This window comes from Petromyzon marinus, chromosome 7 (assembly GCF_048934315.1).
Source record: "Petromyzon marinus isolate PM22_M1 ecotype Great Lakes invasive population chromosome 7, UKy_Petmar_22M1.pri1.0, whole genome shotgun sequence".
Classification (NCBI taxonomy): Eukaryota; Metazoa; Chordata; class Hyperoartia; order Petromyzontiformes; family Petromyzontidae; genus Petromyzon; species Petromyzon marinus.
In genome coordinates, this window is record NC_133673.1 from 13702723 (window position 1) to 13728930 (window position 26208).

At 46.7% G+C, this 26208-nt stretch overlaps 1 protein-coding gene across 2 annotated transcripts in view; it reads left to right on the forward strand.

Annotated features, from left to right (window-relative positions):
- KIAA0930 (KIAA0930 ortholog) overlaps positions 1–26208 on the forward strand; it is a 35197-nt gene that overhangs the window by 5754 nt on the left and 3235 nt on the right. For both annotated transcript variants that reach the window (XM_032949219.2, XM_032949220.2), the window contains exons 2-9: positions 537–685; positions 11860–11958; positions 14312–14389; positions 19593–19694; positions 22200–22340; positions 23731–24018; positions 24577–24751; positions 25872–26027. In XM_032949219.2, the coding sequence (XP_032805110.1) occupies positions 537–685; positions 11860–11958; positions 14312–14389; positions 19593–19694; positions 22200–22340; positions 23731–24018; positions 24577–24751; positions 25872–26027 (1188 nt within the window). The remainder of the gene's footprint in view (positions 1–536; positions 686–11859; positions 11959–14311; positions 14390–19592; positions 19695–22199; positions 22341–23730; positions 24019–24576; positions 24752–25871; positions 26028–26208) is intronic.

The following is a 26208-nucleotide window of genomic DNA, read 5'->3' on the forward strand; positions in this document are numbered from 1 at the left end:
AATCCCACATCCCATGTGTCATAAAATGGCTGCGTTCTCTGACACCAAACAATTCCTGAAAGTGGTCTTTATCATTCATACAGCAGGGGCTGCACGTTCCCATACACTCTGCTGTGATATTGCTTGTTGCATTACAGACAAAGTGAAATGGATTTTATTAATTATCGGGCATGGCATTTATCCAACTTATTAAGTGCAAACCCACATTTACTCTGATAGATCTAACGTGCAGTCACTTGTGACCAGGCTGTGACCATTAACTCACTACACATAAGAACACGGTTTATTTGTGGATAAACCCAGTATTTCAGTGGTGCCCCTACTCAGGCACTCTGACATCTGAGCCACCCGACCACGCCAAAACCATGATTACCAATGCGCACACAATCTACCGCAACCACTGTTCAAGTTTTAAACATCTTGTAACAACAACGTCGACATCTCAATAATATTCTTGCTGTTTCCCCCCCTTCCCTCTGTGGTGCTGCCCACGTTTTTCGTGTCCCTTGTTTACGTGGGGGCGACCCACCATGCAGGGTTCCTGGCCGATGACCGCATCGTCTTCTGGACGCAGATGTTCTCCAACTACTTCATGGAGACGGCGGAGCAGGCCCAGGACGACCTGCTGTTCTACGTGCGAAGGAAGCGATCGTGTGGCGAAACCCTTGCTCCCAACAGTATCCAGGTCGGTGGGCACAGGCAGCCATCTGCTGTATGTTCGTTAAGGGAGCCGATGAGCTACTTTTTTAATATGCCCACAATATTACGTCTGTCTGTCAGTCCGTCTGTCGAGACTGTTGACCACCCCCACCGCCCCCACAGTGCATATGAAAGGGTCACTTGATGGGATCACATAAGATCCCCTTCTGCGGATTGTTCTGTGTAACGTGGGGATGATTTACTGCTCTGCAAGAGTTCTGAATGGATTGTGCTACAGGATTGCAGTTGCACAATTGGGGTAAAATTCGGGGACAGACAAAAATAAAAAACGAACATTTTCAAAAGCCTTCAATGAATTGCTCTGAAAATAACGACACAGCTTAGTAATGCCTAGATCTGTACACTTGTTTGGGCAAGGTTGGTAAGGAAATGCTGTTGAAAAACTAAATGCATTAAAAAAGACGTAATATTAAGCTGGGTACCAGCGTGGCGAGCGCACGCATGCATGCTTTATAACGCAAGTGCGTTGGTGTAAGCCGACATGTTTAATGTGTGGGTATGTGCGATTGCTTGCTTTTCATACATACACACATGCGGTTTAACCCCTAACAAAACGGATGCTTCTTAAATGGACCGTCTCATTGCGTTTTTCTTCTACCTTCTAATTATGTGTTTCTAGCTACGCTATCGGTGTCCTGTTGCCATGAGACGAAGAGCTTTTCATTTCAGGCCCTCTCGGTGAGCGTCGAATGGTCTCGTGTCAGACCACGGTCCCCTGCAGATCTTGCAGAACTACTTCTCCGGTCACTTCGGTAGTCTCTGATCCACACTCGGCGGGAGGTGCATTGAGTGCTCATCGCACGGCAATCGAATCAACGTTTTTCAATCCCGTAGTTGCAACTCGCCGAATTGGCCGACAAAACAAATGTAATGCGATGGCTTTATGTTCAGTCATTAGCGACCAGGGCAAGGCCATAGGCTCGCTTCGAATAGCACGGTTTAATTACAGGCGGCTGAAATCTCGATTTCAATTCACTCAGTCGTGTTTATGACCAGGTGAGAACCCTATTGAGACAACAGGTCTACTGAGACCTGGGTTACAAAGCAAATTGAGCAAAAAGCTCAACAGAGATTTATACTGTATAATAATACATTTATAGCCTTTTATCCATCCACTGCTGGAGGATGGCATCCCTATGCCATGTCAGCTGTTGTGTTGGGGTTGTTTTTTTTTATCTTACTTTACTACATTAGTCAGTGAGGGTTTGTGAAAGGGGGGGGCGACCAGGAATGGTTCAATATTACTTTCCGCTGACGTTAGCCGTGACGAGGAATTTTTATTCAAGTTGGACATTTTGGAGTGCATTGTGCAAATAACTGCCCCTGCTTCACGCAGCCAAAAATAAACTCTAGAATTATACGATAATGCGTTTAGAGTATGGGTTCAATTCCCAACTCGGGCGCCTTTCTGTGAAGAGTTTGTATTTTCTCTCCCTGTTCTGCATGATTTTCCTCCGGTTTCTCAGGAATTCCTCCCATAGCTAAAAACAACATACTGGCCAAAAATCCCAATGCTGACAATGACCTGCCGATTTACTTGATTTTGATTACACAGAAACATTAGCCCCTCCTAAAACACTTGGCAGGACACTCCTGAAGAAGACTTGATACTCAGGGAGGCCTTCCTGGATAAACAAGCTTAGTAATAATAAGGATCTAGAGTCAAGGATCTCAGTAATGCCAGCCTAGCACTGTGACACTATACGCTCCGTGAGGAACTCCACCACATTGAAATCGAGTTCCGCTCATTGTGAAATGCTTGAATGTTACAGAGCTGCCAGTTAATTAAGTGCACCACGGTGGCGAGATTTTAAACACCTCACTTGATATACAGGAGGTTGTGGGTTCTATCCCGACCATGACCATTCCTGTATATTTGGAGTTTGCTTGTTCTCCCTGTGGTTGCGTGGATTTTTCTCCGGGTCCTCCTGTTTTTCCCTCCATATTTAGAATCGTGCGTTTTAGAGTATTTGGCTGCTATACATTTCCACACGATGATAAACCACTTCGTTGGGCGATCACTTGTGGCCAGGTTGCTACTGAAAAAGAGCTGTATGGCTCAGTGGGGTCTTACTGAAAAAGAGCTGTATGGCTCAGTGGGCCTTACATGATCAAATAAAAATGGTAAAAAAAAAAAAGCTCTGTGGATAACTAGGCCACATCAAAATCTAGTTCCGCTCTTTGATGCATGGGTGAATGTTACAGGGCTGCCAGTTAATTGGGCACGAGCGCAGGTGGTGACGCTTTGCAGCAGCTCCCCCGTGTGCCGACCCCCCTCTGAGGAGGAAACCTAGCCTGGTTTGTCTTCACGCTGTGCAGGGGGGGCCGATCGCACCTCGCCAAAATTGAGCCGAGGAAAAGTACTCTCCAATCCTCTCGATGGATCATCCTTCAATCAATTTGGGCCAGCTTTTGTACGTAGATTATTTCCTTTCCTCGGCTGGTCCTGTGTGTTTACTAATCCAGTAGCAAAACATTGATGTGCTTCTAATATTAAAGTACCTGTATTTGAGTTATTGGGACGGAGCAGTCGCATGGTGGTTAGCAACCCAACTTAATAAACGCAGCGACCCGAGTTTGATTCCCGGCCACGGCCTGCATCAGTAATGAGTGATAGCTGAACTCGTCCTGTGGACCCCTTTCACAAATGGACACTACCAGGCATGGTGAAGTATGATCAAACAACTGCCCTAACTGACACAGCGTGACGAGGCCTTCATTCAGAATTGAATTGACAAAATGCTGTGAATTATGATTTATTATTTGTGCTAATTAGCTACCATGTCCCTTTGTGTATGTGTATAGAGAGCAGTGGCGGATTGGCTAGTGCACTGTACTGGGAACCAACACCACCTGAGTTAAATTATTTGCCATGGCTAACAGTGGCGAGTGACATCTAAACTGTTCCTGGGCCCCTAAGTTGACTCAGTCGTAAATTAGTACCTGGTTTGATGTGTAAACTCCAGTATCTGGGAGAGACGGATAGCTTGCTAGGCATCGTGCCAACCACCCAGTCATGTGCCATGCTGGACTTAATAGGGGCTTGCTAACACCACTTCCTGTAACATTCATTAAGGTTGCACGGGGATCTTTGTTTTGTGTGTTTATTTGTGTCTCTTCATGCCAACTTCTACAGTTAGCAGAGGTGGGAATGTAAAGTATGTGCCATTTCATTGTTTTTGAGGAATATTATTCTAGTGCTTGGTGATTTCAAATGGCAGTGTCCCTTTTTAAACCTGCTGTCTGAGCTTCAGGCATTAACACTGAATTCTAAGAATCGTAAATGTTACAGTCGGGCTTCTGCAAGCTTCAAGCATTCACACTGAACCGTAACAATCGTAAAAGGTGCCCTAGTTGCGGCTCTGCGTGTACTATTGCATCGTTTGGTGTGTATGCACACAGTTACTGGAGACATTCGCTTTTTACTCATTTAAATATACAACAGAAATATGAAATGGACGTGAACAAATTAAGTGATCGTAATTTGCGACGTAGTGATGTCACCGCTCTATAATCTATTAATACACATTCGTTTCTCTATTACCGCTGGCTGGTATTTTTAACACGGTTCAAACTGCTGTGTACACCACCCTCCAGCTTTAGCTTCCCCCTCCCCCTCGCCCCCATGTAGAAGCTGCGGTGCCCTACCAACGAGCTTGTCAAGCTGACGTGGCTGTTCGAGATGTCCCGTTAACTCGCGGGGGGGTGTGTGTGTCCTGCGTGCCACATTTGCCCGTCGCTTCGAAAGACGGGCGAATGCTTTCTGTGGTTCTCTCGATCCGATCCTCGTGAGCGCTTATGCCCATCGTGATCCTGATGAACGAGGGGAAAAGGAGGGATGGGGGTCAGATGGGTCTAGAGCCGAGGGCACGCGAGTGCCGCCTGAACCGGATTACCTAAAGTGCTTCTCCATTAACAATTTTCTTTTTTGGATCGTAATAATAAAAGCGTCGCACGGAGGCGTTGATTAATGGAGGCCATTATCCTTCACGTATGTGCGGCAGGCCATCTTTATCATGCTATTGACCAGGTTCACCGTGAATCAGCCTCTTGTGGTGTGGGAGGAGGCTCGGGCAGTCTTGTGCCATTAGATGCCGTATGTGCTTTACTGCCCGAATGAAATTCACGACATTTGTACGATACGTTCGTATTGACCCTCGCATTGATTGAAGACTATTGATAGCATTCTTATCGGTGCATATGTGCTTCTTCTGAAATCGTCAGTCATTTTTATTCGAGTGCAATACACGTAGTTATCACAACGTTAAAACGAAACATATGGATCACTTTGTTTAAATTTTTGGCATGCGATTTCCGCCTTTATTTTTGTATTAACTTTGTCATTTGCAACTGCAATACCCTCAACTGCCAAGCAGCACTTGAGGTTCACCTATCTGTGGGACGGGACAAGTCATTTACTTAAGCGGAAAATCCTCCGCCGACGCTTAAAATTGGCGTGCGGCATGACGACAATGAGACACATCAACACCGTTTTAAAGGACAATAAACTGTGCTTCGTTGTAAATATATGACTCCGCGCTTCCACTTAAACACAAGGCGCCGGGCCTTGAAATCGTCTCCGGGGAAGGGTGCTGCATCAGAAATTTTCGCGTGCTTTAGGACAACAGGGGGGTGATTTGTTAATCTCTGAATGCTGCAGACGTCCCCCGCCGTCGGACGCGCGCCACGCTTTTGGCCGCTTTCCTGTGTCGGCGGAGTGGGAGAGACGGATGGCCCTTGGCCGTAATTCGCTGTCCCGAGCGGTAGCAAGATCGCTCAATGCCACCAAAGTTGCGCCCGCCGATGTTCGTTACGTCAGAGCGGCCACTCACGTGAGTAAAGTGCGCACATGGGGGGCTGCGAGCCCGGGCGGCTTAAAAATTCATAGCGGAATGAGAGCTTCGGTCGTCCCACTGGCCCGGGACGCTTGTAAAAACCCGTGCACCGTACTTCTCAATTATCCACGGCGCGCTGGCGCTCACCGGAGCTCGCAGCACGGAAAGGTGAGCGTTTGCGGCTGTCCGTGGTGCTGAACGGAGATTAGGAACGTGCCAGATAATTACCCCGCTCGAATGAACTGATGGCGGAATTGACCCCAGAGAGATCCCTCGACTCGAGTTGCTGTTTACATTTCAGGTGCCCTGTGTGTGCGCTCAAAATGCCAGTGCAGTTTTAGCGCAAGCAGACATGCCGCAGTGAAGATGACAAATTGCCCTCTGGAAATGCCAGCCTCTAAATTATATTCAGCTGCGCACAGTGATTTGAGGGCCCATAATGTGAAATGTATTTTGTTCCTTCATGCAGTCGCGGTGGAGATGTTCCATTTTTTTACGATTTTATTTCTATTGTTTTTAAATGTTTTATTTTACTTTCGCATTGGCATGTAAGACAGATAAATGTATATATTATCACCTTTTCATAGTATAGAAAGGATATGCAGAATGGAATTTGATATTCATTGGTCTTTTTCAGAATCATATTTTATAGTATATTTTGGGTTGATGGCAGAGAAATGTTTTCTTAACTTGGTTTACTCCTGTGCTTAGTTGGCCTCTAAATTTTTCCATTATTCCTATCACAGTGATCTTCATGAACAACTTATATAGGTGCAAAAAGAAAAGTCTGACAAACCAACTTTCGCCAACGTTAACAAAGCTACATCGTAAAAGTTTTCTGAATATTAGATTGGAAAAATAAAGATGAAAATACAAATTATAAAAATATTATGCATCTTGGATTCTCTGATGGCAAAGTCGTGATAACGTCCAATGGAAATGAACGACAGGAAATGGCATAAGAGTTTAAAGAATGCTGCACATTCGGGTCCAGAATAAATACGAGCAAAACACTAGATAATGTACCACAAGTTCGCCAAACAAGAGAGACACAGCTGTAGTTTTCACACCTGATGATGATTGCTTGTGTTGCAATCGAAACGTCGTGATTTGATTTATTTTATATTTTATACCTACGTATAAATAGGCAGACAATAGGTTGAAGTGCTCAACTGAAGAGGAAAGTTTTTAATCAGTGTGTACCACCTGCTATGACATGATTCGGAAACATGCTCATTCATAAACAAAAATTTAACAAAAACTGAGAAGTGCCTTCTTCCAGCAGTGCTGGTGATGACAGTTATTGGTCACTGGGTTGGGACCCATCATCTCGCTACACATGGGAACTCGATTTAATCACGGGCAGCTTTGATGCAGATTCAAACCCGGGACCTCAGTGGTGCCAGCTTAGTGTATCTGACCCCTGGGTCACCTGGCCACCACACCTCTGACTTTGTAGATGTACAAAGTGGAAAATAATCCTGCCAGACCCTCGTGAGCGAGCGCATGTTTGGGGAGCTTGAAAGAGAACCGTGGTGGAAATCTACCAGTACGTTGATAAGGCAGCACAGCTTGTCCCCACCATAATGGACAACCTTGTTGTATGCGTAGCCAAAGTGTTGTTGGCAGGGTCGTTGGAGTGAGTGAGCCGGTGGAGCACTGGTCGATGTTTATTAGCGTAGCTGAGCCTGCTGTGTCTCGACAACTGTGTGGCTTTTTGTGAAGTAGTTTCAGATGTACTCGGTCAGTAACACGTGCAATCGGAGCATCCGTATACGACTTACGAAAGCATACTTTTTTTGCGGTCAACGTTGACGTATAATATGACATAGGTGGAACATCCATCAATTGTTTTAATTACGATAAGTACAGAAACGATTTTTAAAGAAGCTCGCATTGTATCCAGCTAAAGCGTATCGCTTACAAGACATTCGTTCGGCTTCATGAGTAATTCTGCCGAGTGTGTGGTGGCGGTACGTGCAAACTTAATTGGTTCATGGCCAATAGGCAGCTGTCTTCATTAACCGTCTGGACAGGCTTGACCTTTATCCATGCAACAACAATAAAAAAATCAAAGAGAAAAAAAACTCCACGTGATTGCCAGCCATTATCAGCAACACCCAGACCCGAGCCGCTGTGGATCGATGAGAAACTTTCTAAGTGACGGGCCGGTGTTTACGTATAAAAGGAGGCCAAGGCCGATTGCTAGGAATTTTGTGTTGTTTTAATTAAGGAAGGCGAGTAGTTTTAGTTTTTATTTCTTCACGTTTCCCCACAATGCCCTTAGTTCAAAAAAGTCACGCGGTGTTTTTGTGGAGGGGGGAGTCGGGAGCTCTGTTATCGACCCTCGGGTGTCCTCGCGGCCCGGCTCCCACGTTGGGTGTCTCGTCACTCGTCGCCTTGTGGTTTTTTTGTCAGCTTAGGGGCCTCTCACGCTTGACCTTAATGGAGAAAAGGCGCGTTAATAGCAAATAAAGACGTCCTTCCAAACTCTCCCAAGTACAGCACTTTTTGATCATTTAGTTATTTACAGTGAAGATCAATGGTGCGACCATTTGTAACCTGACATTTAAAAGTATCAGCGCTGAATAGCGGTGCTTTATTTTGATTTTGCTTAACAACTGCGATCGAGTTGACTGTAAGAAATATCCACTTTTTTAATGAATGGTTTTGTAACAAATGTAATTAATTGCGAAAAACATCAGAATCAATTGCTTAATATTTTCATTAACAGTTTTATTATTTGAGTCTTTCGGTCAAGCCACGTAGATAGAAAAATAATAATTTTCATTAACACCGATTTATTTTGAGTGTTAGAATAGGCTAGCATCCACCACGCCTGCCATTAAGCCAAATTCCATATCACTGACAGTCCGATTTCATTCTCTGCTTGTTAATTTTCTCATTGAATTACCAAAGTGTGCAACAAAAGTTGATGTTGAAATATCCGCAATGTCGTCCGCATGAGTAGATCACTGCGTGTGTGCGCCCGTAGACCAGACCTCAATTTTTGCAAATTCATCTCGGCCAATTTTTACGAAATAATTAACTGTCCCTGCACCCTCCGTAACTATGGTTATCCAGGACTCGTTTGCGCGGCGCTTAATGAATTTCAATTCACCGTCTACTTAAGTGAATGGAAGTTGATTGATGAAATACTTGAAAATAATTACCGCCGGCGCAGAGAACAACGCCGGCTCATTGTTTCCCTCTGCTGAATAGAAAGGTGCTCTCGACGCTCACCCACCCTGCTGTCTTTGCCCCCCAGCAGTATCGGACGCCGTCTCGTTTTGCTTTTAGTTTTTTTGACTGTACGCGAGCCGCCTCGATGGCCGATGCCCTGCTCCCCTCATGTCGCATTGAATGTAGCGCCCTCAGGTGCTCCAGATGATTGAGATTATTGTGCTGCTATTAATGTCCAAATGATGGGCCACTTTTGTTGAGCTGTCATTTGTAGCCAGGTCGCTTCTGAGAAACAAGTTAATACCTCAGTGGGCTTTGCCTGGTAGGATGGGGATGGTTTAGTTTTATTTGCATGTCTTTGGGTGATTTAATGACCTTTATTGAGCTTTACACTACTGGCATGTTTTGTATTGTTTGTTGTTGTAATGTTCTTACCCACGTCTACTGGACACCTATGAAAAAGAGCTTTATACCTCATCGGATTCCTCCAGTATAAATAAATATTCTGATTCTGAATGCAATCTGCCCACGGATCAACGTGAGCATTGCACGTCGCCATCGCAGCCAACTGACCCAAGCCTCGGAGCTTGAGGTTTGTCATGCTAGTTGAAATCCAGGCGGCCCAGATTATCTCAAATTTGCAAATAGTTAAATTAATCTTCAGTAACGAGCCTGAAAGAAAGTAACAACAAAAAACAATGGCAAAAACGAACGTAAAATATGAATGTTCGTTGCTGCAACAATTTTTGTTTCCCTCTCGCCATTTGACTTTTATTTTTCCCTCCGCAAATGACCCCGGGAGTAATTTCGGCATCGGTCGTTGCCATTGAGGTAATTGGTTATGGCAGAGAGGGAGGGAGGGTGGTAAGGCCTCGCGGGGGCACACGCTCTCCCGAGAGCCCCCCGTGGAGGGGTGGTGGAGGGGGCCACGGGCCAGGGAGTTCTGCCGCGAGTGTTTACACTGGGCGAGCAGGTGAGAGCACGGAGCACACACAGGCGAGAGCACGGAGCACACACAGGTGAGAGCACGGAGCACACACACGTGAGAGCACGGAGCGCACACACGTGCGGTGCGGCTTTGTGCTTCGTGTACCGTGGCTGGAATTGCTTTTCACGGCTTGTGGGAGAGTGGTGCGGGGAGGGGGCGGCAGGCAGGGGTGGGATGGCGGTAAGAAGTAGATGGAATTATGGGATGAACTGCTGAGCTGTCAGAACTCCGTCTCCTTTTGGAGTTCGATTTAAATTCAGCACACCTGGTCCTGTCCTGCATTTCTAAGTCGGACGACTTGAATTTAAAATCGGCACCATTTGAAAGTATTCACACTCGGCTGGAGTTTCGTAACGAGAAATGTTGAAAATTTTCACTTGCCAGAACTAAGGAATGGTATTTTTAAATAGTAACATTGATGGAATCATCATTTCGATCAGCATAAATAATCATTTTGCAACAGAATCCGATGAACTGACATGGTTTTCTTGCTTTCAAGAGAGATGAGGGCATTGAGCTGGTATTAAATGGTTAAAAACACTTTCAAATTGGAAACTGGTATAGCGGTTATTGCGCCTGGAACCTAGCGCCTTGAGTTTGATTCCCAACCACAGCTAACATCAATGGCGAATGATATCTGAACCAGTCTTGCCACTCCACCCCCTCCCCACCCTTCACCAACCAACACTCACCAGCATGGTAAAGCATGATCAAACACCCCCTCCGCCATGATCCATACGACATGGGGAGGTATTCATCCATCAAGTGCATTGACAGAGGTGCAAAAAGTAGCATGTAAAATTTTACTAAAAATTACGGAAACGTTTACAACTTTGATATTGCGTCGGTGTACTTTTTATTGACTTGGATTAAATTGTACCAAGCTGGCTAGAAGCTATCCAGCTATATGGTGCACTTAGGCATATAGTAAGTGCTGGTACAATATCATCTTGAGTGTGCGAGTTTAGTAAGGTCTCAGAAGCTAAGCAGAGTGAGCCTGGTTAGCATTTGGTAGGCAGACAGTCTGAGAATGCCAGTTGGCCAGGAGATGACAGTACAGGATTGGATTCTTGAATTAATTTGAGTGTAATCCCCTTTATAAGCGTGGGTTTTAGCCAGCTACCCCTTGATTTACCCCCAGATTTCCTCCCAGATGCTAAGTACAGCACTCGTAAATGGAATTGGCCAAACATACCAACGCAGAACGATTCTGTAAAAATCTCAATCAGACTTAAGTGAGGCTTTCCGAGGAAAATACTGGGCACTGTTATGATTGCGTCGCACGATTAGGAGAAATGGCAATGGTCTGCGGAGCCCTTCATTCAGCAGTAGGTTAATCGTAGCTGCAGATGTTGATGATGATGAAAATTATTATTCAGACTAGCCTTTTGCCCGTCCAAGGATGGGTGTATTGCAGTAAATCTGAAACGTGCAAGCGAAAAGCAGACCGCGATGTGATATATTCATTGCATCCATTCATGTGCAATTTTTAAGGGCGCGGTGACACAGACTTATTTCATTTTAAGGTTATAATCCCTTGTTCATGTTCATCACGACGTCCGTTTTACTTGTATGTCTCAATAGCGTTACCGAGATCGCGTGACGTGAGGGTTCTGCCTTTGTAGTGAGGGATGTAAGTTGACGCTGAGGAGGGGGGAGGAGGCGCCTCGCCCCCCCCCCATGTGAAGTGACTTCACCCGCTAATTATTTTTAATGGCGGGGGGCGGGGGTGTCCATTTGGAGGACGTCACTTGTTCATGATTATTAATGAGGGGGGCTGTTCGATGTGGAGTGATGTCACCTGCTCATGATTATGAATGAGGGGTGGGGTGTCCATTTGGAGGACGTTACCTGCTCATGAATATAAATTAGGGGGGGGGGGGGGGGATAGTCGATGTGGAGTGACGTCACGAGCGTTAAGGACATTCCCGGGTGATTATAGTCGGTATGTCACTACCCAAGTTTCAACGAATGAGTGTGTGTTTGGTGGTGTCAACTCAGGCAAACACATTATTAATGCGGCACAGGGCACGCATCTCAGGAGGTCACGCCTAACGGTCTACGTCTGTGCTGTTGTGCAAAGACTAATATCACTTTGACTTTTTTCTGTCTCCCGTCTGGTCTGCTCCACAGGTGGAGGTGTACAGGAGAGACTCCCGAAGGCTGCCGGGTCTGGGAGATCCGGACATCGATTGGGAAGAAACTGTTTACTTAAACCTCATCCTCCAGCGGGTGCGTAAATTAGATCCGGTGAAACTTTCACAACCAGGCACGTTTAAGTTGGCCCGCCGCATACTTTGAAAAACATTGCACGGACACGCAAAAAAAACGGAAGGTAAACAAACGTCACTGCTGTTCTCTGGCAGAGGCGATAAACTGTACCGTGCCGAGTACGGTGAATGTGCCGTAATGGAAGGCACAACTCTAAAAATAAAATATCTTTTATATATAAATACTCATTAATTGTCAAAAAACATCTTAATATGGAGAGGACTGGAGAGTTTGTGCAGTTGTTGGTAGTGAGGGCTCACCGCTTGGCTGCTTTCCAGTTTGTGGTTCCTCAACGGTGAGGAACCACAGACAATGCTATACAGTGAGGGAAAAAAGTATTTGATCCCTTAGTGATTTTGTACGTTTGCCCACTGACAAAGAAATGATCAGTCTATAATTTTAATGGTAGGTTTATTTGAACACTGAGAGACAGAATAACAACAAAAAAATCCATAAAAACGCATGTCAATAATGTTATAAATTGATTTGCATTTTAATGATGGAAATAAGTATTTGACCCCCTCTCAATCAGATTTCTGGCTCCCAGGTGTATTTTATACAGGTAACGAGCTGAGATTAGGAGCACACTCTTAAAGGGAGTGCTCCTAATCTCAGCTTGTTACCTGTATAAAAGACACCTGTCCACAGAAGCAATCAATCAATCAGATTCCAAACTCTCCACCATGGCCAAGAGCAAAGAGCTCTCCAAGGATGTCAGGGACAAGATTGTAGACCTACACAAGGCTGGAATGGGCTACAAGACCATTGCCAAGCAGCTTGGTGAGAGGGTGACAACAGTTGGTGCGATTATTAGCAAATGGAAGAAACACAAAATAACTGTCAATCTCCCTCGGCCTGGGGCTCCATGCAAGATCTCACCTCGTGGAGTTGCAATGATCATGCAAACGGTGAGGAATCAACCCATAACTACACGGGAGGATCTTGTCAATGATCTCAAGGCAGCTGGGACCATAGTCACCAAGAAAACAATTGGTAACACACTACGCCGTGAAGGACTGAAATCCTGCAGCGCCCGCAAGGTCCCCCTGCTCAAGAAAGCACATATACATGCCCGTCTGAAGTTTGCCAATGAACATCTGAATGATTCAGAGGTCATCTGTGGTCAGATGAGACCAAAATGGAGCTCTTTGGCATCAACTCAACTCGCCGTGTTTGGAGGAGGAGGAATGCTGCCTATGACCCCAAGAACACCATCCCCACCGTCAAACATGGAGGTGGAAACATGCTTTGGGGGTGTTTTTTTCTGCTAAGGGGACAGGACAACTTGGACGATGGATGGGGCCATCTTCCGTCAAATCTTGGGTGAGAACCTCCTTCCCTCAGCCAGGGCATTGAAAATGGGTCATGGATGGGTATTCCAGCATGACAATGACCCAAAACACACGGCCAAGGCAACAAAGGAGTGGCTCAAGAAGAAGCACATTAAGATCCTGGAGTGGCCTAGCCAGTCTCCAGACCTTAATCCCATAGAAAATCTGTGGAGGGAGCTGAAGGTTCGAGTTGCCAAACGTCAGCCTCGAAACTTTATTGTCTTGGAGAAGATCTGCAAAGAGGAGTGGGACAAAATCCCTCCTGAGATGTGTGCAAACCTGGTGGCCAACTACAAGAAACGTCTAACCTCTGTGATTGCCAACAAGGGGTTTGCCACCAAGCACTAAGTCATGTTTTGCAGAGGGGTCAAATACTTATTTCACTCATTAAAATGCAAATCAATTCATAACATTTTTGACATGCGTTTTTCTGGATTTTGTTGTTGTTCTGTCTCTCACTGTTCAAATAAACCTACCATTAAAATTATAGACTGATCATTTCTTTGTCAGTGGGCAAACGTACAAAATCAGCAGGGGATCAAATACTTTTTTAACCTCACTGTATCAAACTAAACATAAACATATTGTAGATACACACACATATATATTGTGTGTCCTGGGGTGTCCAACTTGAGGTTTAAGCTTCGTTACTAATAAAATAGAATTTATATTCGGTCAGGTGCTCAGAGTGCTCTGACAATGTCACCGCGTTGACTTTGTGCTCAAATGCACGGGCGTGATATCACTGGAGTGCCATAATGACACACCTCCTCTCCACTTCAACATCTATTTCCCTATTAATTAAACTTCAGACCCATATATAGGACAGCTCATGATGCCCAGATTAGGTACAAAGCTTCACCATAAAAACTATTCGTTTTTTAGGGAGGGGGGATTTATTTTTCTAATGAATGGTGGCGCCACTGCGCCGTTATCCGTGCGGTCTAACCCCGAACGCTTGTGCCTGCTCCTCGCTGCCGCAGTTCGAGTACCTGGTCACGTGCGCCGTCTGCACCCGACCGGACGGCGGAGACATTCACATCCACCACAAAAAGTCCCAGGTGAGAGAGTCATCGGGCGTCGTTGGACATCGCCGGAACGACGATTACGCTCGCATAAAACTCGGGAGCGCCCACACAAGCGCGGGGTGCTTTTCACTTGCGCCAAAGCGTGTAACAGTGCGTCGCTTCATCGGTTTGGATCGGTTGCGCCAGCCGCTCAACTCGAATGCGTGAAAGAGTCAATTATTTACGTCTTATACAAGTGATACGCTCGTGCTACATTTGGGGCGAATGGTGTGAATAACATTGTGCAAACGACACGGAAATGAATGAGTAAAAAATGTAGTGATAAAAATGTGTTTTTATCGCAACCCTGAAATCCTTACGATTAATCGGATCGCTATGGCAAGTGAATAATTTCATGCCTAATCTACACAGAGCAGCCTGTTAGTCATTAATGGCTCAATTTGTGATTCCTGTTTTCCTTTCTTGGCTGTGCCTATTAAAGTTTGATACATGTAGTTTAAACTTAAAAAGCGCAACCCAGCTGCATGCGAATTCGCAGATTAGGCGGCCTATTTGGCATGACAAGGAGTAACCGAGACCGACTGCCAGCCATAATTTCTGCAATTAAGATGCCATTTCATACAGACAGTTTAATAAATGGTAATTGTACGATGTCTTTACGGATTGAGTAAACGCACGATTGTCCCCAGGTGAGCAGTTAAGTCTTGATAAAGCTTTTATCGTGTTATTTTTGTATGTCTGTTTAATGAAGTCTGCCACTTGCTATTGAGTCTGGCACTCTCTATTGAACGATGCTGCGCTTGGCGCCTTGGCTTTTTTGCCGGGGATGGGAATGTTGTGCTGCTGCTCTCTCGAGTCAACGAGTGCAAATGGTTCAAGCAGTGCTATTGATCTGCGGATGCAGGTTAAGCTCCCCGAGTTCTAATCAAGTGCATAATCAACTGGATTCTCAGAGGTACTACATGGCATGGGGCAATTTCGCTGTGACCTTCTGACGTCCTGAGATGATGGGCTTGTTTGTCTGGCTTTTGTAGCCCTTGTCCTCTGCTGTAAATCTCGTTGCTTTCAGCAGCAGCAGTTTTATAAGTTGTGCAAACGATAGGTGAATGCTTCATGTCGGCCAGTGGAGTGAACAACACTGTACAAACAGGTTGCAAAAAAAAGATAAACCATTCAAACGAGGCGGCAGAAAGGAGATGGTGAACAAATGTGTTCTTAATTTGCATTTTAACCAATGTTTGTGGACTGGCTGGGTGCGTGAATCGAGTACTAATCAAGTGCACAATCGACTGGAATTTTAGTGATTCCACATGGCATTGGGATGTATTAGCCTGACCTCTGAAGTCATGTGATGGGCTATTGCCTGGCTTAAAGCCCTCGTTGTGTCTGCCCTAAGCCATGTGATTTCAGCAGCACACACCAAAGCAGCATTACTTGTAAGTATGAAATCGTTACATGCTATTGAGTAAGCGTACCAAATCATGCGTCGATTTATGAGTTATTACCAGTTCTCACTTCAACACGTAGGCTTTCGCGACCAGTAATATTCATAGTAAAGGTTTTTGGGTTCGTTTGCGTTATTATAAATGTGTCGCAACCCTCCACCACCCGACACGGCCAATCAGTAAAAAAATGTGTCACGTTAACAAAACGCCAAATAGTTACTTCTTCAGCTCGCCTGTGTGTTTGAAGAGTGAATCCACAACATTTAGAATTTGAGTACGACGTTTCGCTGGTAATTACATCCAGCGTCTTCGGGCGATTTGCCAGAATAGTGAAGCCATCCACCTGTTTCCGGTCTTAAATGGTGCATGATGACGTCATCATTGGTGAACCCCATCAGGTTTCGAGATCAGAGGCGGAGGTGGGAGGGTATTGTAAAATGATAGATTGCTGCTTGGAATTGTGACTCCCGAATCGTAATAGCTGGTGGGATCACCGGGTAGCTGAATCTTGAAAGGCCTACTAATCAGGCTTTTAGGTCTAGAATAGTTAAGTTAATGTATTATCACAAGTCCTGCTAGAAAGTATAGTATTCTTCTAAAAATAATAAGATTTAAAGAAAACAATGTCGTCTTGTGAACTACTGTACATTTTCATGAGATGAACTCGATTAATAACATACCCAAACGTAAAACTTAGATTTTGCAGTTTAATTGTTTTTTGTTAATCAAATAAACGACTAGGTAAAATTGCACACTCGATAATTGAAAGATGGCTGATTAAACACCCGTCTGCTTTTAACAACGCCTCCATTTGTTGTTGCAATCCCTGAGGGAAATCCCATTATCTTGAGACGCTTACCCAATTTCTATGACTTGAGAGGCGAGCGTTTCCTGTGATAAAATATTTTATGGAAATAAATTATACATCAGTGGCCCACAGCCAGACGCAAGGCTTCTCCGGCAATCACCGGTTCACAATGTTTCTCCATCTATTACACATTCTCATTCTTCACCTCCACAGAACAGTCAACGTTATTGGATTCATAGCACGTTGATAATCGACGTTTAACGTGTAAAGAAAAACAAACACACCCTATTTATTTTTTTCACCGTTTGACTACGTTTCAAATGTTTTTTTTGGTTTGTATATAACGCAACTCCCTTTTTAAGTGACAATGGCAAGCGTGTAAATTTGTTTCCCAGGGTTTAGAAGCAGAACGCTGGAAATGCCACTGATGTGTGTGTGGTGTGTGCACGCGCGCTCGCTCGCCTGTGATTGGGCACCTGCTTGAGGTTCAGATGGCGTTGCCATAGCAACCCGGCTGCGTGGGCGACAGGAGGGTCGCTTGGGAAGAGGGATCACAAGCGGAGTTTCCAATCTAATTCGACTCGTCATCATCCCACCTACAGCAGCTCACTAAATACAGGCGCAAAATTAGACCGGGCCCTTGCATCAGACACCGAGGGGAGTGCGCGTGTGCCTGTGGTGGAGTGGAGGGGGGAGAGGAAAGCGGTTGTGTAGAGTGGGGAGCGGTAGTGTCGCGGCTAGCGTGCTGCGCCACGAACCCGCGTTTGATTCCCGCTCACGGCCAACACCAGTGACGATTATTGAACGGGTCGTGGGCCTCCCCTAGGCCGACTCAACCTCAAATGAGTACGGGCCTTCTTAGGTGCTTGCTAACAGCACTTGCTATACGGGGGATCTTTGTGGGGGGGGGGAGAGGGTGACAATGTTGAGTGTCACTGAACAAAAAAATAATCCTTTGTTTCGCAGGTGGGCAGGGGAGGGAAGAGAAAAAACGCATCTGATGTTTCATTTGTTTTGTACGTGAGTTGTATTTCCTACAAGTTTAAGTTGTATTTTTTAATGTTTTTTTTTTATCACAATCCACCCCGCTGGATTGTGTTTGTGTCCGGATGTGCATTAACCGTCTAATGTGGGAGTGTGATTTATGGTCAAGCCACTAAACCATTGAATTATCCCTGGCAGGGCAATGCCGATACCTTGCACTAGCGACATGTGCGAGCTGGAGTTTGCAGTGCTCGACCTGCTGTAGAGGATCGGTAAACATTGCGCGCGTAATGGCGCGTCCGTCCCCGCATTAACGCTCGATTCTAAAGCTCGCGATGCATGCATACAATTATGGGCACGAAAATACATTATTTATCGCGCATCCAATTTATATGCAAAGCAGAAGCAGATGTGTTTGCAGCAGAACTGTACAAATAAAGCGAGCAGTTTATTAAACGATAAAAATGACATGCACAAAAAGACAACATGTTTTAATCGTATTCGCGAACCCATATCGTGACAGTTGACCGACGTGAATGAATCGCCACATTCCTAGTAAACGGAGACACTTGCTGCTTTCACTGTCTCTCTTACAGTGCCCTTAAGAGCCTCCGCCGGTCCGCCCATTGCCATAATAGACATCCGTTAATGGTAATGGACCCCAAATAACTCGCAGGGCAATGCTTCACGTATGACGAAAGAGCTTTAATGCTCGGCCCGCGGAGCCTGGACTCGCCGGCCGGGCGGATGCGGGCGCCTGACTGGCGGCAGATAGGGACTGCTTCCTGTAAACGAGCGCACCAAGTAGCGCGTCCTCCCCCCCCCCATTCCCTCCAGCCTGCCACGGCACCTTGAACCATGCGCGCCCTGTCGAGAGAGGAAGAGCAGATGGCAGCCCCGACCACAGAGTGCGTGGTCTCGCTCTGGCACGAGCCGTGTGCGCCGCTGCTGCGCACATTGCGCAGCAGCGGCGGTGAGCCCTCTGGTGTGAACTTAAATCATAAACTGTTATGAACTATAAACAATTTATTTTATTTCACCAGGTAATAGGCCCACTGATCTGAATTGCTCTTTTTCAAGAAGCGACCTGGCCACAGCAAAGTGGCTTACCACTTGGAAATGTATAGCAGCCAAACACTTTAAACACTTGTTTCTAAATGCGGAGGGAAAAACCGGAGGACCCGAAGAAAAATCCACGCGGCCAGGGGGAGAACATGCAAACTCCAAATATACAGGCGTTAGGGTCGGGATCGAGCCCACAACCTCCTACAAACCACGGAGATTACGGGTCTGATGAAATCTGGGGGAGACTGATGCTGCTAACGACGATGCCACTGTTGGTTCTGCAAATTAATTTATTTTTAATCGTGGTTGCAGCGTACAGGCCCAAACACCCAAAATTCCGAGCAGCTAGCAACAAATGGCACATTTGAATATGCAATAGATAAGCGTGAATACTTTCTAGAATTCCTTGATGACAAAAGGACACAGGCCCGCTGTCATAATGTAGCCCGGTGTTAAGATGCTGTTGCGGAGATGCTAATGTGCCGTTTGCAATAATTTTTTTCAAAGAATATGCGCATTATTAAAATAAATTATTAAAACCTACCCTGTAATAGTGTAACATTAATCTAATTAACTTATGCTCCAGCGATTGGCCATTGCGCTAAATTATTTAAATGGAAAGATAGTGGCTAAAGTATTTCCTTGCTACGATTTCATTGCATGTATTATTAATCTGGCATGGATGTGGCTATTTGTTGAAGTGATATTGCATCGCTTAACCGTTTTAACAAGACGCATCTCGATTGCCGACCTTACTCTGACTCGTCCTTTATTTTTACCATTTATTTGAAGGCTGATGCCTGGTGGCACTGAATTATTTTGTGTGCGCGCATAACAACATAAATCTATGCGTGTACTAAACTAATTACCGCATTTACTGTTATGCAAGCAGCTGCGCTGTACGTGTGTGTGTGTCTTTGTGTTTGTGTTCCAGCGAGTTTTCGCCTCGCCAAGCAAGCACAGGATGGACAGCAAGGGCGAGCAATCTGAGATGAGCTACCCCAACATATTCTTCATGATCGATAACTTTGATGAGGTGCGCCTCTTCACGAGGAGGTTGTCAGCTGACTCATTACGCTGCGCAAACTTCAAACGTGTGCTGCTTGCCCGCGCTTTGGCGGTGCGATTGTGAAAGGGACGGGTGTGGACAAAGCTGTAGCAGAGACCAAGGAAGGTGACCCCGGGTGGAAAGGGTGCAATGCATCTGTACTTGTGCCTCGCATCAGAAATGTTTCTCCCCTGAGGCCAATGCACCAATTCGCGTAACCGCCATTTCGCCAGCGACTTAAGTCCATTTCTCTCCCGTTAGCTTTTCAGCAGTGAAAATCAGCCCACGTGCTTATGCAATTTCACATTGCCAGTGATGAAAGTGTGAAGGTGTGTGTGTGAGAACAAGGCACCGCCGAGACTTTCTCCCCAAGATTAAAAGCACAGCCACTGCTGGTGAATGAAGGTGGCTTCTGCACTGCACATGTGCGTTTCTTCGAGCTGATTATACAAATGATGCCCAGTCGTCGTGGTTATGGTACAAAAGGATTTTCTGTCGTGCTCGTAGTTTGTAATACAATACAATTTGGATCGAGCGTCCATATGCAACTACATCTCAAAACACCGCATAAATGGTGGGACGTGCGCATCACAAGCACCGTTGAAAAGGGAGGCGTATGTTTAAGCTTTTAAGGTTAGGTGCGTTCGAAGGCACCTCGTGCAGGAGACGGTCATTGATGGCCTGGGGGAGGGAAATTCTGGATGATAGGTAGCGCGACCTCCTAGTTTACAACCGCAACATTTCTGGCGATGCTGGGGCCGTCTGTAGCCAACCGTGCTAATCGGAGATGCGGGGTGAAAGACAACAAACTAAACACAAAGAAGTTCTGAGGAAATTCGTTTTTTTTCATCTGGAGGATGTAAAAGTGCATAGCTCCCCTTAATATCGGAAGGTGCTAGTGACGAGCACGAGATCGGCGTTACGTTTCCTCCCGCGCGAAAAAAAAGTGAGGCGTGCTCCCGCCGAGGTCTTCTCCGTGGGCGTTGCGCCACTCGCGTCGATTGCGGCTCGCTAGCCGTCGGCTCCCCCACCGCCCGCGGTGCACCGCGTCGGGGCGCCCAATCCAGGCCGGGCCGCGGAGCGACAGTGAAAGCCACACTTGAGTGTTTTCCCCCCCCAACCCCCCCCCCACCCCCCTGTGGTCGGTCACGTGGATATTTCTCCGAGTCCTCCGGTTTTTCTCCCTCCACATTTTAGAATCCACGTGCGTTTAGAGCGTCTGGATTACTGCTGTACATTTCCACGTGATAAGCCAGTGCGTTGAGCCGTAATTTGTTGGCCAGGACGCTTCTGAAAACGAATCTATATAGGCTCAGTGGGGCCTTACCTGGTGAAAAAAAAAATTAGAGTGCGGCAGGGCTTGCGGGAAAGCAAGAAGAAAAAAGGGGGGGGACCGGCCATCGGAATTGCGTTGTGCTTCGCCGTGTAATATGACGCACGCACAACGGGCACCTGGAGGCCGGCCAGCGTATGCGAGATTTACAACCCTCTTTGGTAATTGCTGTACAAAAAAAAGAGCTGAGCTGACATATCCTTGGCTGTGGGATTTACAGCCAAAATAGGTGGCTTCCCCCCCCCCATTCCTCACCCCCTCTACCTTCACAATAGTAAGTCACACCACCAACTCCCATCCAACTCGTTATTTTATTTAGAGCTCTTAGCCAATCTTCAGGGGATGGTGTTTTACGGCCATTGCAAGGCAACTGCGTGTTTTACAAAGATAGATCGTCCTCCGAGCCGTCTAGGAGTTGTAACCTCCTGGTAACGACGCCCTAGTCCCGTGTTTGCCTGCTCAGCTTGGCTGAGCAGCACGTTGGGGTAATACCGTGTCAAGACACAGAGCCGGCAACCACTGAGAAACCTGGGTTCAAATTCAGGTAGCCACAATTGTTAAACTGGTTTCGGAAGTTCAGCTCAATCACCCACGAATACAAAAACAATCGTGAATAAATTATATATTTATTTCCTTCTGTATATTCCAGCTCTGAGAATTTAACAAAAATATAATTTAGTCTTGCGACAAACTCTTTTGGAGGGCATATTTATAGAATATGGTATACGGGTGTGGACATAAGAGATGTATGGAAGGAGCTTCAAAAGCAGTTCTGTGACATCGTCCTTCAGGGCCGTTCTCCAACAAGGCGGTGCTTACCGCTTGCTACGACGAATCCTATCGGAAATTCCTTAGTCCGATGACACGGCACCGACATTACAATTGTACTGGACATGTGAACTACTGTACATCTGTGAAAAAGAGCCTTATGGCTTATCGGATTCTTCCAGTATAAATATTCTGATTCTGTACGTAATTTGGAAAACCAAAACAGTTGTGCACAGCCGCCGGTGAGTGATGTCGCACCCTACACGGCCATGCTCCTTACGGCCACCGCCATCTCCTCCCCCCCCCTCCCCGCCGCGACCTCCCTTGTGCGAGCGAGGGGCCATCGAGGCATGCACGCCGTGTGACGACGGGTGGCGCGTGCTCCTTCGTAGGTTTTCGGGGACATGACGCTAGAGGAGGGGGAGATGGTATGCGTGGAGCTGGTGGCGAGCGACAAGCACAGCAGTTTCCAGCGGGTCATCTTCCAGGGCTCCATCCGTTACGAGGCGTTGCGCAAAGTCTACGACAACCGCGTGAGTGATTTCATAATTTGTTAATTGATTCATTGTTGGCTGCTCCTCCACCCCCCCCCCCCCCCCCCCCGGTTTACCTATTCCCCCATATCTGTGCCACTTTCACACCTATGATTAGCACGGTTGGCTACATACAGTATGAAAGAAGTTCAACATACATACCGATATCTCTGAGCCTCGAGCATTAACGCTGACCTTTAAGAGTTCTGAAGGTGCCGTAGTCTGGCTGGATGAATCTCGTGCATTAACGCTGACTGTTAATCCTTAAAGTGCCTTTGCCTTGCTGTACAAGCCTCGGGCAATAACACTGAACCCTTAAAATTGTAAACATGCCTTTGTCTATCTGAGTTTTGGGCATTAACACAGGACTATTAAAAATTCTCAAGATGCTTCGGTATCGTGTTCAGTGCCCTATTGTATTACATGTTTACCATGTGCGTGCTATGTTTGTCACTTATTGATTTCCAGAATATATTTATGAAATAAAACGAAAAAATTATGCGAAGTGTTAAGTCACAGCGTCCAAAACATGCCGTGGGCTTTCTTTACATGGACAGAACGTATTAATATGGATTGTAATGTATTTGTTTACCCATAAAAGCCTCAATTACGGCAGATGAGTACCCAAGCCAAAGGGGCTTTTAATGTATCGTTGGAGTGATGTGTCACCCGTTGAATAATGATGTATCTGTACTTTGAAATGTGCAAGCAGTGTTGAATAATTATGCGTTGCATGAAAGGATACATTGTAAACAGAAAGTATAAAAAAATACAGAAACTGATTGCGACGTATCATCCTATTACAATGATTCATCAAGTAATATTGAGTCATAAGCTTATAATAGTGCATTAAGTCATACATGTGAAAATCTATTATTTACAGCATGTGTAAATAATGAAGTTTACAGACATTGTCATCATTCGTGCAAAATTGCATCTGAAATCGCTGAGGAGCCACAGACAAAGCTAAAAGGCAGCAGCCAGACGGTGAGCCGGCATCAACAGTTGCCGAAGCTTTGCAGTCCTCTATATATTAAGATGTTTTCATCCAATTCATAATCCTTGATACCTGTTGCAAAGTATAAAACTGCATGAGAGAGAAACACGCGAAAAACAATACAAACGTGATAGTAAAAAACGAGACGTGAAAGAAGAAATTCTTGAATTGCATCACGACGCTGAATTGTGACTATTCGTTGAATCCCTGCGGTGGGGGGGGGGGAGTGGTGCATTGCCTGATTGTAAAAGTCTTAAATCTGAATTTGCTGCACCTCTCAGTTCGCTATAACCCACTGAGTATTGCAACAGGCATCATGTGCGACTGTGCGTGCGTGCAAATAGACGGTCGTGCGTGCAAGGAGATCTCGCGCACTCGTCTGCCTTCTTGCAGGTGAGCATGGCTGCCAAGATGGCGCAGAAGATGTCGTTCGGCTTCTACAAGTACAGCAGTGTGGAGTTTGTACGGATGAAGGGGCCGCAGGGCAAAGGTCACGCAGAGATGGCCGTGAGCCGCGTGGAGCTGGAGTCTCCCGGGGATGACGTCGATGGCGAGAACGACGAGGAGGACGATGACGATGATGATGAGGAACGGGGGAGAGGAGGAGGCGGTGGCGGCAGACGTCACCGAGGAGGTCTGGGGGGCGTCTCCACCAGCTGTTTCCGAGCGCACGCCGAGCGGGTGGGCAACACGGCACACCGCACGCTGAGCGGATGGGCACTGCGCACCGCACACCACTAAACACACACCAATCACGCACCACTCAAACACTGCACATCACCCACACACCACCCACACACCACTGCCACTAGCGATATGGACTCTTCGAGATCCTTATTCTTGTTCGTGGCATTTTCCCTGCACATGTAGCATCTGCCTTCGGGGTCTTCTCTCTCCACTCATTCCTGCTGGACCATTTCTGCATCTACTCTCCAGTCCTCGGCCCATGTGCGCTTCCATGGTCATCATCTTGCTTCCAATGCGGTTTTTCCCTCTTCTGACAACACTTCCAAGCCATCTGTTAATGTCATTTACTCTCCGCTTATCAAGCACGGGCACCGCTCTCGCCTTCTTTCCCATTAGCTTCCTTCTCGACTCATTTGCTGTATGCAACATCAACGGCACGGCTTCGGTCTCTGCAAGTGGAAAAACGACCCTGCTCGGGTTGTACAATGGGAAAGCGGGGCACGTGCTGAATCCGAGCCGTTTCCACGGTGGTCTGGCTTGCTCGTGGCTTAGGTGGCATCCGTCAGCCAGCCCCCGACGCCCGAGCGGCCGCGTCCCACCTTCTACTCGCCGTCACTGCGGAGGAAGCGCCCCGCCGAGCAGAAGGAGCTGAAGAAGTCGCACTCGGCCAACGACAGCGAGGATTTCTTCAAGCGCTACGAGGGCTCCGACACGGAGGAGTATCCGGGTACAGGAAAGCACCGTGTCATCCAGCTTCCACGCACTTGCATTTTTACGCCGCGTGAAAGTACACTGGCTTTCCAAGTTATGCGCTGAGAGACGCACAAACCGGACAAAATATCAGTGGATATTTATTATTCATGTCATTTGTATATTTGGGGTGGAGCGGTAGGACAACCGTTAGCGCCACTGTGCAATGGAAGCTAAGTGGGTTCGATTACTAGCTCTGGGCAGCGTCTGTGATAGTTGGTTATGTGAACCTGTCCTTGGCCTCGCTTCAGTCAAACTAGCCTATAATTAGCACCTGGTACCAGTATGAGCAGTGAAGAGACAAACTCAGCGAGGTGTGCATGGTGATGGCACCCAGCACCACCACCACCACCACGTCATGTGCTCCGACGTCCTAAAGTACAGCCAGAGCGTAATTTCTCACTTTCCTGGACCACCGTTCGGCTGGCTTGTTGAAGGGATTATTGGCGTAAGGCACTACCACTGGCGTGTAAGCTACGCCTCGTCTCGCCTCCGAGTCTGCGATCGAACAACGGTTTTATGCGTTTAGAGTAATTTGCATGCGTTTCGAATTGTTTTCTAACTATAACCTCTATTAGTGAACAGTATATTTATATGACCATGTGAACAGATGTATGTACATTACGAGTACAAAATGAGGCTGAAATTATGCACCGAGGACATTTGTCCTTCACGGAACTGACCCCACCAGCCAATCCAGGCATACTGGTGTATCCCTGTGTGTTTGTGCACGTTGCGCGTGCGCATGTGGGGAGCAGTAGTGCAGCAATTAGCGTACTGCCTAACGAACCCGGTGACCCGAGTTTGATTACAGTTCACGGTCAACATCCGTAACAATTATCTGAGCCGGTCCTGAGCCTCCCCTAGATCGACTGAGCCTAAAATTAGTACTTGGTGTGATGTGTAAACATTGCCACTGGCAGCTGGACGTGGTGTTGGCCACCCACCCCCTAGTGTGCCATGCCGCCCATTCATAGGTGCTCGCTAACAGCACTTGCCCCAATAGTCTATTAAGCCTATACGGGGGAATCTTTGTGTTGTGCGTGCTCATGTGTGGGTGGGTCTCGTTGCGTCCGTGGTTGTGGGAACGCGGGCAGATGGGAAGAGCGGCACGAATCTCCGCTCGCGCTCGCTGTCGGGCACGAGCCGCTCACTCGTAGGCTCCTGGCTGCGGCTGGACCAGCCGGAGGAGAGCTACATGCTGTACGCACACCTCACCTACGTCATGCTGCCCTGGCATCACATCATCGCAGGTCAGTGGGGCCGTGCGACTTTTACCCCGTGCTGTTTACGTGTCTATCTCTTGAGCAATGAAACGCAGCGCGCCCTCAAAATAACCGGGGTGGATATGCCGAGCGATGATGCGGCCCAGCGGTAGCGCGTTCGCTGCTTGTTGAGTTGGTTTTCGCGGCTCTAAACAGGTGGCCGCCCTGA